General features: G+C 38.8%; 1 protein-coding gene and 1 non-coding gene across 4 annotated transcripts in view; one reads left to right on the forward strand and one right to left on the reverse strand.

The window, feature by feature from the left end:
- Positions 1 to 17,720, reverse strand: part of CUL1 (cullin 1) — a 91,461-nt gene that overhangs the window by 50,309 nt on the left and 23,432 nt on the right. For 2 of the 3 annotated variants that reach the window (XM_063100009.1, XM_063100008.1), the window contains exon 2: positions 8,201 to 8,502. The exons of the other annotated variant lie outside the window; for it this stretch is intronic. In XM_063100009.1, coding sequence (XP_062956079.1) covers positions 8,201 to 8,340 — 140 coding nt within the window. In that variant the 5' untranslated portion in view covers positions 8,341 to 8,502. The remainder of the gene's footprint in view (positions 1 to 8,200; positions 8,503 to 17,720) is intronic. 3 annotated transcript variants of the gene reach the window in all.
- On the forward strand, positions 17,466 to 17,594 carry LOC134381415 (U6atac minor spliceosomal RNA). Its single transcript, XR_010024003.1, has one exon. It is a non-coding gene; the product is annotated as a U6atac minor spliceosomal RNA (small nuclear RNA).

Here is a 17,720-nt window from a genome sequence, read left to right on the forward strand (position 1 = left end):
GAAAAAGCCAAAACCATAAAGCTTTAAGAGGAAAACACAGGATATCTTTGTGATCTAGGCAAAGGTTGCTTAGGTCACAGAAGACGATACTGTAGAAGAAAAATAAAACGAATAAATCAGGCTTCCTCAAAATAAAAAACATCTACTGGCCCAAAGACAACACTAAAAAAAGTGATTAGCTCCCTGAGGGCAACACGGCTAACACCGGGAATGATCTCAGGCATGAGAGGCCCCTTCCCACATGGCTTCAGCCCTGGCCTCTCCATTTACCCCTTCCTATCCTAGGACCTTCCAGGGCAACAATCTTGCTAGCTTCTGCAAAGACGAGGCCAGAATTTACTCCACCAATAAATGAGTTCCACCAAAGGGAAAAAAAAAGATTAGCAAGCCTGAGGCTTTGAGAAAATATTAGCAAAACCTGACAAATTAATGACAAAACACTGGTATCCCAGAACTCCTACAACTAAATAATAAAAAGTAAAATATTCCAAAAATGGAAAAGAAGGCAAAAAGACTTAGACACTTTACAAAAAAAGATATACAAATGGTCAACTAGCATATGAAAAGGAGCTCAATGGACACACAGTTGACACAGATGGTCTAACAGGTGTAGACTTTTGAGCGGGCATGAACCACCCTTCACAAAAGAACAGGATCAACTGTGCTTTGACTCCACGCTGATTCAGCAGAAAGGCAAGAACCAAAGCTCATCTTACATAGCTCTGATGACAAACAATCTTCACTCTGCATTATTTTTATCTTAGCTTTAAAATGACGAAACTATATGGGGAGATGTTATCAGAAAGGAAAAAGCAAATTCTTACTGTATATCAGAAGCTGCCTGAGAGAGATCTATCCAGGGGACCGAGCTTTTCCTCACATCTCACTGCTGTGAGGACCGAGGAAAAAGTACCACTGGAATAATTCAAGTGAATGATACATCTGGAAGGAGAAGACCAGCCATGTCCACGGAAGCACTTTTAAATGGATGTATTCCTGCGTTACTGGTGTGGTTTCTTCCTGAAGAATGAGCACTGAAGGGCCCCCCTGTGTAGGAACCACAGAGCACGAGTCTTCCAACTTCTGCTTCCCTCACTGAGACTACACTTACCACCTGCTGTCCCAACATGTGCACACATTAAGTGTTTATAAATCACTTTAGATAATCAGTATTAAAGCTACATAAATATGACAAAGATTTACAAGAAAATTGTCATATCTAAAGTTATTCTTAAAGCAAAAAAATTAAAAATAGAATGTAAGGAAAAGTTAAATATAGAAAGTAAGAAGAAATAAGAATAAAAAACTTTGGAGAGAAAAATAAACTAAAAATCTAAAAGGCAGTAAGATAGAAGCTTCCGAAGAGAACAAGTTAATTATTTTATATTAAACAAGGCAGCCGTAGAGTCTGACAAACTCACACATTTGACGTTTAAAACTTCCGGGTTCTTTTCCACAGGTCCCCTGGGAGAGTTTCTTTGGCAAGAAAGCAGGCGAGAATCTAAGCAGACATGTGGGGTCTCTCCCTCCTTCGCGCCCAGGTCTCCTACTGCAGGCAGGAAGGACATGGTATAAGGCCCTGTGGTGGATGATGTTAAAGAACCAAGCCTGTTTCAGCCTCCAAAACAGGCCCTACAACTCTTCTGTCCTCCTAGAAATGGTTTATCATTTGCCGAGGCATGCTTTATCCTGACTGGTAGGGTACAGGTCGCTGTGAAAGGGTCCTGTCCGTCACGAAGCTGTCTAAGGCAAAGCCAGAGATTGGCCTTTAAGCAGACCCTCACTGAGACCCTGCCCTGCGCCAGGCCCAGCATGACCAGGGCTCTCCAATACAACCTCCACGAAGCTCACCACCTGCTGCGGTGTGGCCTGCACACAGCCAGCTCTGACACAAAGTGAGCAGAGGGGGATGCAGTGCCACCTCTCAACATACTGCAAATGCTCTAGGGACGGGCAGATGACTCAAATGTTTGTTACCCCGCAGCACCATGCCTACTTCTGAAGTAAATGCATCCAGGAAATCAATTCTCTAATTTTAGTTATTACCAAATTCCAACCATTTTCATTTTCTAGAAGAAAAGCCAATTCAATTAAAGAAGCAAAACTAAACAGAACAGAACCATTTTCTACTACCACTTCTTTCCCAACTGCAACTTAAGACGTGGAAATTTAAATAATTAACTTCTATTAAAATTATTCAGAAACAGTCTGCACTAAAAATTATATTAAAAATAATTCCTTTCTTTGCATGTCAACAAATGTCCCAGCTGTACAAAATGGCAAAACCAGCAGCCCACATGCCATTCTGCAAAGTTGCAAAAGAATAAAGTTCTCCCCAATCTGTGGTTATGTGCATTTCTGAAAAGGAATATCTCAAAGAAAATAAATTCCAATCTACTAGCATACCTCAAAAGCAAAGACTACTTGCAATTGATTATAATGAACTATAAAATGTTTTAAAATGTTCAAAAAGTGCTTTGAATATTTACATCATGAATCAAATTTAGGGAAAAAAAGCTAAACATACCATATTTACATTGATAAAACTAAAAAACACTTTGAGACAATTATGCAATATAATAATTTTTATGGGTTCTCACTCTAAGATAGATATAATTTCTCAATCCTAAAAACTATTTTAAAGTACCAGGTCAACAAGTGAAAGGCAGTGAGAATTTTGCAAGTGAATATAACTAGGATTTTTATTTGCATAGGGAAAACAAACTGTATTTGTAAATGCATGCTCTATAATGATAATCTAAAAAGCACAGAAGAGCATTTAAAAAAAAATCTTATTTTAAAAAAAAAAAAGCCCAATATCTGGGTACTGCCACTTTCAACACGATGTATACAAACTTTTCAAAAGCAGGGAGGTACACTGGGATCTCACAGTTCACAGACCACTTTCCCTCAGCAATATATTATGAACATTATTCCATGTTAATGAATAGTCTTCGTTATATTTTTAATGGCTGTTTATAATTATAGCAAGTCTTTAGTGTTGGAGATTGAGGTTGTTTTTGTTTCCTATTAAAATATGCTGAAGAGCCATAAGCACATACAATTTGAATACATCCATTTCCTTAGTATAGACTTAAAAGCTAATAAATAAATCACTGGGATAAAGTACATTTTTGTCTTTAAAAATATATTTCTAAATTTCTTTCCAGAAAGATCACAGCAAACTAACACTTCCATCTGCACTACAGAAGCCTGGCCTCTTCTTCTTATCAACACTGGCTATAATCACTTTTTTAAAAAAAACTGTTTTCAACCTGATCGATTAAAAAACTTCCGGTTTTAAGTTATGAGTTTGAACATTTTTCATGTGCTGACTATTTGCATTTCTTCTTTCTGCAAAGCACGTCTGTCCTTTAGAGCCTTATTCTAAAAGTACAGATAAATGAGAATTTTACATTCGAAAAATATGAAAAAGTTTTCTGTGTTTAGGTTCATTTCATGTAAAGTATGCTCATGTAAACTATGCTCATTAGGTGAGCAAAATCAGAGTAATGCTACAACTGGTATATACAGTGTACAGAGTGCAAGATGGAAAATGTACAATTGTTAGATTACATGGTTATTCTGAAAATGGACATGGATCACTGTTAATTTTGAAAACAAATTTGCTATTCCTTCTGTTTGATCTGCTTTTCTATGAGATTTTGATTTTCTATAAAGGAGAAAATTTTGCAAAAGGCAGACAAAGTAGGAAGGCTGCCACCTGGAATACTTTCCTTGCACCCACAGCTTCTAGAAGAAAAGGCAAAGGGCAATGTGCATAGATCTAAGAAGTGTGGCAGAGGTCGTCATGACATGACTGCACAACTGGCAAGTGCTGAGCAGCAGCAGGGACCAGCATGTCCTGGCATGTTGTTCCTGCAAAGCATATGCTTCAGGCTACCAAGAGCTCAGCAGACGGACACTGGGTGAAAAAGTGCCCCCACCCTCAGTGATTATGAATCGTATCACAGAAAAGGAGAACAGAGGATTCAATGTGAATCCTGAATATGCTTACTGAGAGGTAGACAGCTAACACTAGGAAATATCAATGAAATCCTTATGGCCCTGGTGGAGGAAAAAAGGACTTTGGAAAAAACAAGCTAAGAAAACAGAACAAAGTAATTCAGTTCATACCACTACAGGGAGAAAAACAGAAACTTCAAAGTTAATGAGAATTTATCCAGGCAGAGAGGAAAAACAAAAAAGAGAATGACATCAACATGGAAATTTAAACTGATTTGCTCAGTTGGTTAGAGTACAGTGTTATAACACCAAGATCAAGGGTCAGATCCCCACACCAGCCAGCTGTCAAAAAATAAAAGAATAAAAGTGATTCCAAGAGAAGCTAAAATTATAGATCTGAGGGGCATGATGACTGCAGAAAAAGATTTTTGACCTGGAAATGAGGTAGGTCTGAGGCCCAGAAAAAATGAACAAAAACCTCCAACAGATGACCTGACACCCAGATTAGCCAGGGTGGACCCCCACACTTCACTGCACCCCCTGAAATACCTCTCCACTAGCCAGGACCCATGTAGTTTTCTGAGCCAAACACAATGGCTCTGAAATACAATGCCAATAAATTGAATAAGAAACTTCATCACCTATTTCAAAAGTTCAAAAGGAAGGACACCTACTATTTACCTACCTACATCCAGTACTCCTACATAATGTACTCCTGTATTTTACTGCAAAAAAAAAAAAGTTGTTGCATTGTAACCGTCTACATGTATGTAAGACATCACAGAAAACAAAGCCAACGGTCAGAAGCACTGAACAGACACACAGTGGGGAGCAAGGACTTAAGGCTAAAACTTTAGAAGGAAAACAAACCCTTTGAGAAGTGGCTGAAATCAAGTTAACTGAACTAGACCCTTCCGTCTGTAGATGTTCTAGGCATTTTGTTTTTGCCTTCTCAAAATTCTCTTCTCTCTTTTGCCATTTTGAGTTGAAAAATCACAAAAAACATTTATACTGTATAAAAACCCACCTTCCTGTTACAGCAACCACAAATGCCAGAGTTCCAAAGGCTCTAAGAATATTTGTTTTACCTGCGTAAGTAGGTCACTTTCTCTAGAAAACACTCATATATGCTTCTCCGGGACAGACAAAGGGTAAAAACCTAGCTGTCAGTTACTAGCCAGAGTTAGGGGAAGGAAACGGATCCGTCCTTTCTCTCTCAGCCAGTGTTCATTTCTAACCCATTTCCTTCACCAACAGCTGATGAGGCATGTCTAATTTAGAACTGTGATACTACAGTAGTGAGATGCACCACCAGCTCCTTCTTCCCCAGATCTGAAGCACCCACCAACCTGAAACACGATCTTACAACGACAAGTGTTAGATGTCACTGTGGACAAGACTTTAGAAGGTTATTTCAAAATGCAAGTAAGTGGTTGTGTGGGAGATCGAATACATACCAGTAAGAGAAACCTTCTTAAAACACTGTTCTGTTATGCAACCTGGGGCTGGGATAAAACTGCAGTAATGGCAACATATACAGGAGTTTCAGAGAGTACCAAATCTTAAATGACTTACATGAAACTCAGGCTGTGCTCTAGAAAAATGTCAGGTGGCTCAAAGTTCTTCTAGTTATCACAATAACACTGATAGTAAAAATGTACATGAAAAGTGAAGGAGTACAATTTTATGATTTTCAATAATTAATACAAGTATACATTCTGCTATTTTACCTGTATTCTAAAAGCTAATATATTAAAAATTGAAAACACTTTTCTTTGTAACTTCAAAAGGAAAATATAGAAACGTGATTCATTCAGATATAATTGTGCAAAGCAGTACAATGGCTGAAGGCAGTTTCTAAGTGCAGACTACTGAGAATTTTAGGACTGGCACCATCTCTTACCATACTGGTTGCTGTAACAGGGAAGCAAATGACTTGAGCTTTTGGACACCTGGTTTGCAACATCCATAGAAAAAGACCACTACCATCAACCCTCAGGTGAGATGTGCCCTAGGTAAGACGTGGATGGCTCCCAGCACAATGCCTGACACACAGGGCTCAAACTGGAGCTATCAGTTTGTAAGTAATGTCTAAAGAATTAAAATATTTTAGACTCAAATACATGAATCTGTTATCTTCTCAGACAAAACTGGAAGGAAAAGAATACCCAATTTAAGGGTGGCAGTCCTAAAAAAAACTGAAGTTGTAGATACCAGAACTACAAATTACAAGTAATTATTTGTACATTAAAAGAATTCAGTAGTTTCTGCAATCATACAAAATCCCTACTTTCTCATAGTCCTACAAGCAAAAAGACAAAGAATTGATCTGATCTAGTTAAAGATGAAAAATGACATATTAAGAAACCCCCCAGAGACCAATCAGCAGTGAAATGTCCCTGGTCTCTACAGTTGTGCTCTCCTATTTTTCCGCATGCTAGAAATCCAACGAAGTGTCTGTCCTGCCTCGCCACTGTGAATCACCATCTTCAGCTCTATTACTTACAAGAATTTTTAAAAAATGTCATACCTAGCAAGCCAGAAGAGCCCTGTTAGGTAGAGTAATATCCTCTCACTTGGCAAGGACTCCATCTTCCTTAGAAGCGCTGTACACATCCAGTGACTCAGCAATTCCACTCTTTACATATATACGCAAGAGAACTGAAAACACAGCCATCCAAAAACTTCTACACCAAGTTCATAATAGTATTCATAATAGCCAAAACGTGGAAATAACCTAAAAGTCCACTGCTGATGAATGGATAAACAAAATGCAGAATTTCCATACAATTCAGTCACAAAAAGGAATGAAATACTGATACATGCTACAACAAAGATAAAGCCTGAAAACATTATGCTAAGTGAAAGAAACCAGACACAAAGGCCACATGCTTACATTTCTATGAATGTCCAGAATAGGCAAATTCATACAGAGAGTAGATTGGTGGGTGCCAGGGACTAGAGGAAGGGGAGCATGGGGAGTGACTGGAAATGGGTACAAGGGTGTCTTTTTGAGATGATGAAAATGTTCTAAAATTAGATAGTGGTGATTGTTGCAAAATTCTATAAATATACTGAAAACCATTACACCGTAGACTTTAAAAAGGGTGAATTTTATGGTATGTGAATTATCTCAATAAAGCTGATTTTTTTAGAAAAGTGTTCTACATGTAAGTATATATGAGTACATATATGAATATGTGTACATACATACAATAAATTGTAAGTTAATTTAGAAATAGACAGCTTCATATCCATCTAAATCAATGTTTAAATTCTTTTTAAGGATTTTAAGATGCTAACATATTTGAGGGAACACTACAATATCACATAACCTAGTTTGATAATTACAGATACATATTAAAGATTTAAACTTAAATCTCCATTGAACTTTGAAATCCTAGAATCTGCAGCAACCTGCTCACTACTGAGTTGGCTTAGCTCTAGTTCCAATTTCATATTTGCATGGAACCAAGAAACTCTACAAAGGTGAACAGCACATCACTGGGTATGGAAGAGCAGGGCCGCATCTTTTACACCCTCGTGACCTTTGCAGCACGCGGCACCGTCCCTCGCACACATGGCAGGCCACATGACAAATGAGGGAGATACTTTTTAAATACCATATTTGTAAAACAGGACCAGAACAGTTAAACTTCTGTTCTCTGTGCTATCCTGTTAGATCAGGTCAACAAACTTCTTATGTAAAAGAGCAGATAGCAAATATTTTAGGCTTTGTGGACAAGATTGTTTCTGACAGAACTACTCAACTCCGTCCGAGTAACATGAAAGCAGCTGTAGACAATATATAAACAAATGGACAACATTTAAACAAATGATCCCCTGCTTTAGACCAGTGCTGTCCAACGGATCTTTCCACAGTAATAGAAATATTTTATTATCTGACTATTAAGCCCTTAAAATATGGCTACTGTGACTAAGGAACTGAATTTTTAAATTATTTTAAATGTAAACAGATACATGTGACTAGTGGCTACTGTACTGACCAGCACTGCATTAGACTACTAACTAGCCAATTTTATTACCTCTGTTCAAAAAACCGAAAAACAGTCCCTCTATTCAAAAAACTTAAAGCTAAAAATGAATTCTGTGACTACATTTCAGGATGAACTGAGAAGAGAAAACATGATGTAAAATTTCTAATAATTCATAGATCCTACCAGTAAGTATCAAAATTCTAAAGCAAATTATCTCAGTTCAAGCAGGAGGATACGTGTAGAGTTCCATGTATCTGGACTTCGCCATACTCTGTCTGGTGTACACTTGCTGGATTCCAGCTCTGAGGTCGTCCCAGATCTGGTCAAGGCCAATCTGCTTCAGTCCATGGGGATTCTGACTCCTGTTTGATGACATTGTGAGTAATGTTCTGAAGTCGTCCAGTGCAGCAATCCTTATTCAAAATACAGCTAATTCTCCATTAGATGAAAATATACAGTATCATTCCAAATTTATTCACAGCAGCTCAGAAAAGGATGTCCTTTAAATGCAGAAAATGAAATCTCATTGCAGGCAAACCTGAAGAAGAAACAGAGGGAATTAATTCTTTCTAACATCCTGGAGTGGGTACTGGAGTAACACACACTGATGGAAATCTTCAATCTGTAGGCATTAGCAGGTACCACTGTAATCCAGAAGTTATTTCTCTTTCTATGTGGAAACACACTCATATTATATGATCTGCATAGTGACACATGCTTATGTAGATATCTTGTTCAAAATCATTGACTCTTAGCTCTCATGAGAAAAGCTGGGTAAAATTTTGCATAAGCACAACTGTTTCCTTTCTTTGACTTCTAAAGTTATCAAAACTTGAAATGTATCACTTGGCCTATATAACAATTAAAAGGACAAATTCAAAGAAAAAAGGGCAAAGGATATGCTTGGGAAATTCCAAGAAAGAGAAACACAAACAGCTAATAAACAGGAAAAAACATTCAACCTCACTAGGTATCTGCACATTTTAGTAATTTTTCACTTAGCACTTAGCAAGAATGCAAATGTTGGTGAGGCTGAAGATGAAGGGAAATGGGCACTCCCTTTATAAAAGGGAATTTGGCAAGAATTATCAAACTTTTAAATATACCCTGAATTCAGAGAGACCTGGGTTTGAAGCTCAGCTCCACACCTACTATGTAAGTATGTGGTCTTGGGCAAGATCACTCAACTTCTCTAAACCTCAATTTCTTAGTCTGCAAAATGGGGGCAAGTCACTTTCCTGAAAAGGTTGTTTGAATAAAGTTTAAATAAAATAATGTATATAAAATAATGGAAATGGCTATACAATTCTAATGCTTCTTGGACCCATAAGAACCTTAGGTATTCCATACTGTATTAAATTGGTACTTCTCAGTGTGCAATATTAGACACATACTTGAAGGATTGTTTATGTACATCACATCATAATGTGGAGGTTTTAAACAAGTATTTCCAGTGCAAATCAAGAAACACTGAATTATTTTAATGGCTTCATAAAATAAACGTCATTGGGAAATAAATGTGATCTGGAACAATAAGCTTAAGTTGTAACGCCTGCAAATCCAAGTTTGAGTTACCTCGTCAAGTAATTCAGTGCATCTGCATCCTCAACAGCCTTAAGGAGCTCTGTGTAGTCTAAGACACAATTATGGATCTTGTAGGTCATGCTTATAGATTAAATCTCAACTACTGAAACCTAAATCATCTCTTATATTCATAATCTGAGCTATGGGCATAATATTTTATGAAACCACAACACCATTCCTGATCCTGAAAATATTTTATTTCATACATTCAAATAGAGATGCTCAAATGTAAAACATAAAAATATCTTATACAAGGATTCCCTCAAGTTTTAAGAAACGACCAACTCAGCAACCACTCTGCAAATGTTCCCTATGTGCAGTTTCAATCTGCTTTTCATCTACCTTGGGAGAATCATACCAACACTCCCACTTAATAATCAGTGCCACTGATAGCATCAGCTACTTAAACCTACTCCCCTTTTCCCATCACTTATTTAATTTTCCCCTAAGGGGAAATTATCACTTAAATTCTCCAAACTCACAGTTCAATTAATTCTCTCTTGAATATGCTTTCTCATACCCACCTAGATGCTCTTTTACTCCTTTTTCTTTTTCTTTTCTTCTAATTTCTACCAGCAACTGAGAAAAATGTTCTACTCTGCCTCCAGACTCCATTCTCCCTCAGTGCTGCCCATCTTAGTAAGTGGCAGCATCACGTGTATCCACATGTCAGAGACGTGGGCATGGTTCTCATGCCTCATCCCTGTCTTTCACATTCACGTGCTACCAAAGTTAACTTTCAAGGTCACTTGGAACCCATTCACTGGTCTCCATTTCCTCCTCGTGATCACCATCATCGTCATGTCTTACCTGGACCACTGTTTCAGCAGGGTTAACTGGACTCCCATACCTCCCACCCATCCATTCTTGACACAGCAGAGTCTGAAATGGCTGTCATCCTAAGAGCAACAGGGAGCCAAGGGTGAGTGTGAAGCAGGGAAACCCTTCCTGTGGCATGATCAGATCCTCTTTTCTCTCCCCTGTTGTCTCCTACAAAACTTCTCCTTCGTCCCCTTGCCTGCAGCCACAGACCATGCATCTGCCTGGAAAGCTCCTCCCCTCATCAACGTGTCTTCCAGTCATACTTCACTTCAGGGGAGACTTACTAGCAAGTCCCAGAAGTTGTTCAGGTTTGCCATTATGTGGGACTTTCCCTTAGCATTTATCCAAGGTCATAATCCCAGGCTTGTTTTTTTAACGTAACTCCCTCCCTTTACTGGTGTGAAAGGTCCACAGGCACAGAGACTATCTTGTTTGCTCACCGCATTATCTTCAGAACCTAGTACACAGTCCGGGAGAGAGCTCAATAACTATTTTGCATGAATAAATGAAAGAATAAATTAAGGAACTGAAAGACTAGAAGTTTTTAAAGGATTTAGAAATAATGAAATACCAGTATCACTGAGCATCTGAATATGCTCAAAATCCCCCTTTAGAAGTTCCACAAAATTCTATCTTGTTTCTTCTAAACTTTTTATGTCAAGCACTGAATTTTAGGCTAAAATTTATTTTTCACTGTTTCATTTAGTAATATTTTATAATATCTGGTCATTGCAAACGTGAACATATATGTCTTAATATAGCGATTAAATAGACTTATGAGAATTACAGAACTTTAGTGACCATTTATATTTATTTAGCAAACATTCAGTAGGAAACTACCATGTGCCATACACTGTCCTAGGCCCTGGTAATGTACTTACTATTAACAGTAAATCAAAAGACATCATCTACTTTCATAATACTACTGCTATGTAATAAAGCATCCTTCTTTCTAAGAAGCTAATACATAAAAATTTTTGGTATATAACTTACTTGTAAAATGGAAACGTTATGTAACATGCATTTGTGTATCAAAAGCGTTTGTTCATAAGAGCAAATTACAGTCACAAAAAATTAGAAGATAACTTTGAACACAGTTCTGGCCTTTTCCAGATGAAGAAACTGATTCGAAGAAGCAATCAAACTTAGTCAAGATTATAATGCTGGGAAGTAGCAGGACCACAAGCCAGGCCTCTGGGTTCTCAAGCCAATTATTTTCCCAATAATCTAGTCTGAATTTTAGGTTCTTTTATTTTTAAAGTGGCAATAAACAGTGAAACCACCATAAGAGTCATAAGGAAAAACAAATTCACCAATTGTCTGTTGTCTATTTATTAAACTAAGAAACGCAAACAACTCCAATTAAGAGTTGATAGATTTAAAGAGCAAACAAATCAGTCCAATATTAAATCTATTCAAATATCTTAAAATTTAAGAAAGCTCATTTTTTAAAAAAGCCTGACTACTAAAAAACTAAGATAAACACCGCAAATATCAGAACAGTTTCAAGGATAAAGTCAAGATATCACTCATCCTCTAGCAACGTTGAAATATACCAAATAAAATGGTCAATGTGGATTTTTCCCTACAATACCTTCATTCTCCTATTTTAGCACAAGCATCCCAAATACGTTCCTTACATATTCTTTCTTCTTTGTATTACCTTTCTGATTCCAATTATGAATCTTACTCTATATCAAGACTCGCTAATAACCTCTGAGATTAAAATCATTTTCATGTTAAAATGTCGTTTACTTCATTATATACTTTTTGTGTCCAGTTCTGTGTGTGGTATCTTTCTGCCACTTAAGTTCAGAATATGCTGAAAAATTAGCAAAATCTTCTATTCCTTCTGTTACATGCTTTCTTGTTCTCTTTGTAATTACCCATTCTCTTTTTTTCTAGTTGTCCCCATTGAGTACCCAAAATTCATACACAATTGATCTGAAGTTCTCAAAAATTCACATGTCCATATCTACTTAACTGGGCAAATTTTAAAAAGGCCACCTTACCTTATATTTTTATTATCTCCTAGAGAGCCTCACACTTACGTACTTAAAACATTTATAACTAATACAGCGAAGAAACCTAAAACTAAGTCTAAGAGAAAACATTAAAAGCAGATACAAAATGTCTTTAAGAACAGGCCACATGCTGACACAGCAACAGGAGACCCACTTGTCCCAGGCCGGGCTCTCCGGAGCAGATGCTGAGACCTGGCTTGGGTGGAAGATGCTTCTGAGGGACGGATACCTGATGCGAAGGGGAGGAAGCAGGAATAAGCAGAGAGAAGATGAACTGTGATGTAGCTGGCACCAACCTGGCAGGGGACTCTGTAACAAGTACTGCCAGAGTGGCTCACTCAGGGTTGCAGGCCAGGCCTTCACACGCTCGCCGGGCAGCAGTGCAGATCCTGAAGGCGCTGAAAGCTGGAGGCCATTTGCAGTCCACACTCCACACACTGGGAGCCTGAAGGAACATCTGGGTGGGCATATACACTCCAGATCTACCAGGCTGCTCCAATGAATATGAAAGGCTTTGGAAATGGAATTGCCAGCTTAGGTGGGGAAGTGTCAGTGAGCACATGCTTAATCTGCTTATGTGCCACTCAAGTTTTTGGTGAACTGAACTGACTGTAAAACTGCACAGAACAATAAAACAGAATGCAGGTGCCCACAAAAGACGGCTTATCTGTCAAAGCTGAATGCTCGGATATACACCACTTTACAAACTGTATACCCTCCATCTCATAACCAGGCCATCCAAAAATATCAATAATCTGAAGCAGACATCATAAAAGTCAGAGAGTGGTTCAAATGGTTTTTTATTTTTTATTTTTTATTTTTTTTTTTTGTGACCGGTAAGGGCATCGCAACCCTTGGTGTGGTGTCGCCCTCACTGCGCTCAGCCAGTGAGCTAACCGGCCATTCCTATATAGGATCCGAACCCGCAGCGGGAGCGCTGCTGCGCTCCCAAGCGCTGCACTCTACCGAGTGCGCCACGGGGCCGGCCCTCAAATGGTTTTTTAGTTAAGGGGTAAAAATATTTCCCTAATCCATCTAACCCCAGTTAGGATGGCTAAAATCCAAAAGACTATGAACGATAAATGCTGGCGAGGCTGCGGAGAAAAAGGAACTCTCATACATTGTTGGTGGGACTGCAAAATGGTGCAGCCTCTATGGAAAATGGTATGGAGGTTCCTTAAACAATTGCAAATAGATCTACCATACGACCCAGCCATCCCACTGTTGGGAATATACCCAGAGGAATGGAAATCATCAAGTCGAAGGTATACCTGTTCCCCAATGTTCATCGCAGTACTCTTTACAATAGCCAAGAGTTGGAACCAGCCCAAATGCCCATCATCAGATGAGTGGATACGGAAAATGTGGTACATCTACACAATGGAATACTACTCAGCTATAAAAACGAATGAAATACTGCCATTTGCAACAACATGGATGGACCTTGAGAGAATTATATTAAGTGAAACAAGTCAGGCACAGAAAGAGAAATACCACATGTTCTCACTTATTGGAGGGAGCTAAACATTAATATATAAATTCACACACACACATACAAATCGGGGGGGGGGGGAAGAAGATATAACAACCACAATTACTTGAAGTTGATACAACAAGCAAACAGAAAGGACATTGTTGGGGAGGAGGGGGGGAGGGAGAAGGGAGGGAGGTTTTGGTGATGGGGAGCATTAATCAGCTACAATGTATATCGACAAAATAAAATTAAAAAAAATAAAAAATAAAAAATAAATAAAAAAAAAAATAAAATAAAATATAAAAAAAAAAAAAAAAAAAAAAAAAAAAATATTTCCCTAATAAATCACATCACATAGCCAGAAAGCTTAGGAGGTCCCCCAAACCTACAGATATTAAAAAACAAACAACAAAACAAAATACTCTATTACTCAGCAAATTAGGTAGTCTTCAAAAGTACTCTGGTACAGCAGATCCGCCATTTGTCCCAAAGCAAAGCCACCGACACTAAGGTAGCCAAAGGTCCCCTCACAACTTCAGTGTTGTCTGGGGGGTGGGGGGTTCAAACTATGTTCACAAGCTCCCTCTAATCCCTAGGAGACGATAGGCAGACCTTATTTTCTTGATAGGAAACCAAGGCACAAAATGCAACCAGTCAAGGACAGGAACCAATGGCAGCCGCAGTTGTCCCATTACACACACTAGCCACTGGACCCTGAAGCCCGTGGAGAGTATCACCACACACACGCGTGCACCCCCATTACACTTCACTTTCATCTCACCCTTGGAAGATAAGATAATGAAACGTAACGCAGTCAAAATAAACAGGTCTAACAGAAGAAGGGAGGTTGTATGTTTAAGGACTTGTCTCACAGAAAAGACTGTTATTCCAAAGGGAGATGAACGCCAACAGTCAATATTAAACAAGCTTTCTAACAATACAAACTGTGAACTAATCAAGCAGTCTATTTCTCAAGATTGATGATGCATAAGATTCCTTCATTGAGTAGAAGTGTGAACTCTAAATGACCTCCAAGAACCCTGAAAAACATGTCCTCTATGATATTAGTAATTCATGGTTTTATCCACACATGCTGAAAGTGCCCTTGAACACGAGCTCTTAAAACAGTCTTCCACTAAACACTAATTCCAACATCGACTGAACATCAAGGGAATTTGGGAAACACTAGCTGCAGTGAAGTTAAATACTCTGATTGCTACAAGAATGTCTTATAAATGTCCATCAGAAAAATACAGTATAAAGCATTTCCTACTCAAACTTACTTGGCCATAGAATTTTTTTTCCCTCCGGAAGCTAACCTGGGACTAGTTTTTCACGAAAACTCTGTAATTTCAAGTAGCATGGCTTGAGATTTGTGGGAGGGCAGCTTCCTTTTGGACGTGGTAAACTTGAGGTGCTACTTGTGAAGCATTCCAGGGAGCTGGACACATGGGACCATGGCACAGAAGAGAGACTGGGCTGGAGAGCTGATCTCTGAGATGCACCACTCGATTCTGGGAGCCACAGTTAATCAGAGGAATTATAGCAAACAGCAGGGCCCAGACTGAGTCCTGCAGAACATTTAAAAACTGACTAGATGATGAGGAACCCATAGAGTTCTAACTGCAAGGCTACAGACAAAAACAATGAAAAGGAAGAAAAGTAGTGGTTGGCTGAGTCTAAAGAGGCCACATAAAACTGCCATTCACTTCTTGTATCATCCTGGGCAAATCCCTTCATCTCTCTTAACCCACCTCATGGGCTCGTGGTGATGACTAAATGAGGCAACAGAGTTTGATAAATGCTATTATCTTCATCATCACTACGATATCTGAAATGTAGCTTCCGCATTTAGTTTTATATAAGTCACTGGTGACCTTGGCAAGGAAAGAGTTACAGTGTGGTTTTAAGAATAGAAATCAAACTGGAATAGGTTGAGAGGGAAAGAAAATGCAGACTGTCTCTAAGAATTTTGGCTGTGAAGGAGTAAAAAAGCTGAAATGGGATGTGTTGCCCCAGCAGGCTCACATGCCCTCATTCTCTTTCTGCCCCTCGGGAAAGAGCACGCAGGACAGGACAGGAGGGCAGGTTAAGAAGTGGGATACCTGAATCGCCCACTCTGAAGGTGCAACAGCCTGGGTGGCAATGACTGGAACAAAACAGAGCTCAAGGAAATGTGAGCCCAAGGCACTGGGTGTCCATATGGAGGCTGAGTCACCTAAGATAATGGGTGTGAGGAGTAGAGAGGAAGACTTGGGGCAGTGCCAGAGTGTCTGACTGATTTTTGAAAACCACTACAGCGAGGGGAAACAGGCAGAGCAGCAGCCAGTCTCCAAAGAGAAAGGCTCTGGGGCTATGGCTGTCAACGTGCCAGGGAAAGGGGACGCTGACCAGCCTTCAGCTGGAGGCTGTGGGACGTGGGGGAGCGGGAACAGCCACACTTGGAGAAGGCTTTAAGGAGCCCTATTCTTTAAGAAGAGCAAGGAGGATAAAGGATTGTGAGAAGAGCAAGGAGGAGTTTCCTATTCATGGACTAGGACTGCAGAGAGGGGGCGAGGGAGTCTCCATCCAAGGACATACCAGGCAGCTAAGCGCACATCAGCTCAAAGTGCAACAGTCAGGGACCACAGGGCCAAGCATTTCTCCACCACATAGGGTAATCAATTAAGCTTGGTGGATTCTCCTAATGTGTTACTCTCCTGACAATTGCTAAATATAGAGCAGAGAAGAATATCAATTCTTAAGACTTTAATGAACATAACTATACTTCTAGGGGGAGCCCACAAACTTTAAGCTAACAAGAGAATTTTGTCCTCTCAATTGCACCTCAAATACTCCGAAAATCCAGACCATACTTTTGCCTATACAGCAGTCCTGATAATTGCCTTCATTTCTGTAAATTAAGACCAAACACATTCAGCAGATACTGTCGCAGAAGCCAAATTTGAGGAGTGTTAAAACAAGATAGTTCAAATGAAAGCTGTAACAGGAATGCAAGAAATAAGATTTTTTAAGAAAAGACTATAACTGCTTTGGTTAGGTTGATTGCTTTTTAAAAATGCAAAAAGATTAAAAAAAAAGCACCGACCTAAAATGCTGCAGTACCTTCTAAAAATAAAGTCTATATTAGCATTAATGAAAATATAGTTAAAATTAACCATTAAAAAAAAAACAAGGCTAAATTTACGTTTTCTAGTTCAGTAACACAAGTCTAAAATATAAATGATGTGGAGTATTACTTATTTTGTAACACTTGGTTAAGAGTACGTATAGCACCCTGGTTTTTACTTGCAGTGGTACATAAGATATGAAATATATAGCACAACAATTTAGACCTAGAGGAACTCTTGCATACATACACGAGTACACTCACTGCACTGTCTGTAAGAGAAGAAAAAAGCCTGGGAACAACCCACAGGTCCAAAGGATTTCACAAATAAGCTGTAGGACAGTCACACACAAGACTGCACACAAAATGAGTTGACTTCAGCTACACAACACGGATGAACTTCAGAAAGAGTCCCAAGTGAAAAAAAATGACAGTGGAATACATACAGTATGATACCATGTTTATGTATAAGATTAATTTTAAAAGAGTCCTTCTATGAAAGCAGAGGTTAGTGCTCTCCCTGACAAGAATGGAAGACACCCTAATGACCCACACAACACATATTTGGTTAAAGCACTAGCCCCCATGTTCAGGGGGAAAAAAAAACAACATACTTTATTAGCGATGCATACTTTTGTGGATAAAATAATGATGGCTGGGATTTATTTTAAAATACTGCAGGAAAAAAAAAAAGCAGTACACTGTAGTTTCTATCTTCCATAATAAAAAGCTAACAAAAACCT

This window comes from Cynocephalus volans, chromosome 6, assembly GCF_027409185.1.
Source record: "Cynocephalus volans isolate mCynVol1 chromosome 6, mCynVol1.pri, whole genome shotgun sequence".
Classification (NCBI taxonomy): Eukaryota; Metazoa; Chordata; class Mammalia; order Dermoptera; family Cynocephalidae; genus Cynocephalus; species Cynocephalus volans.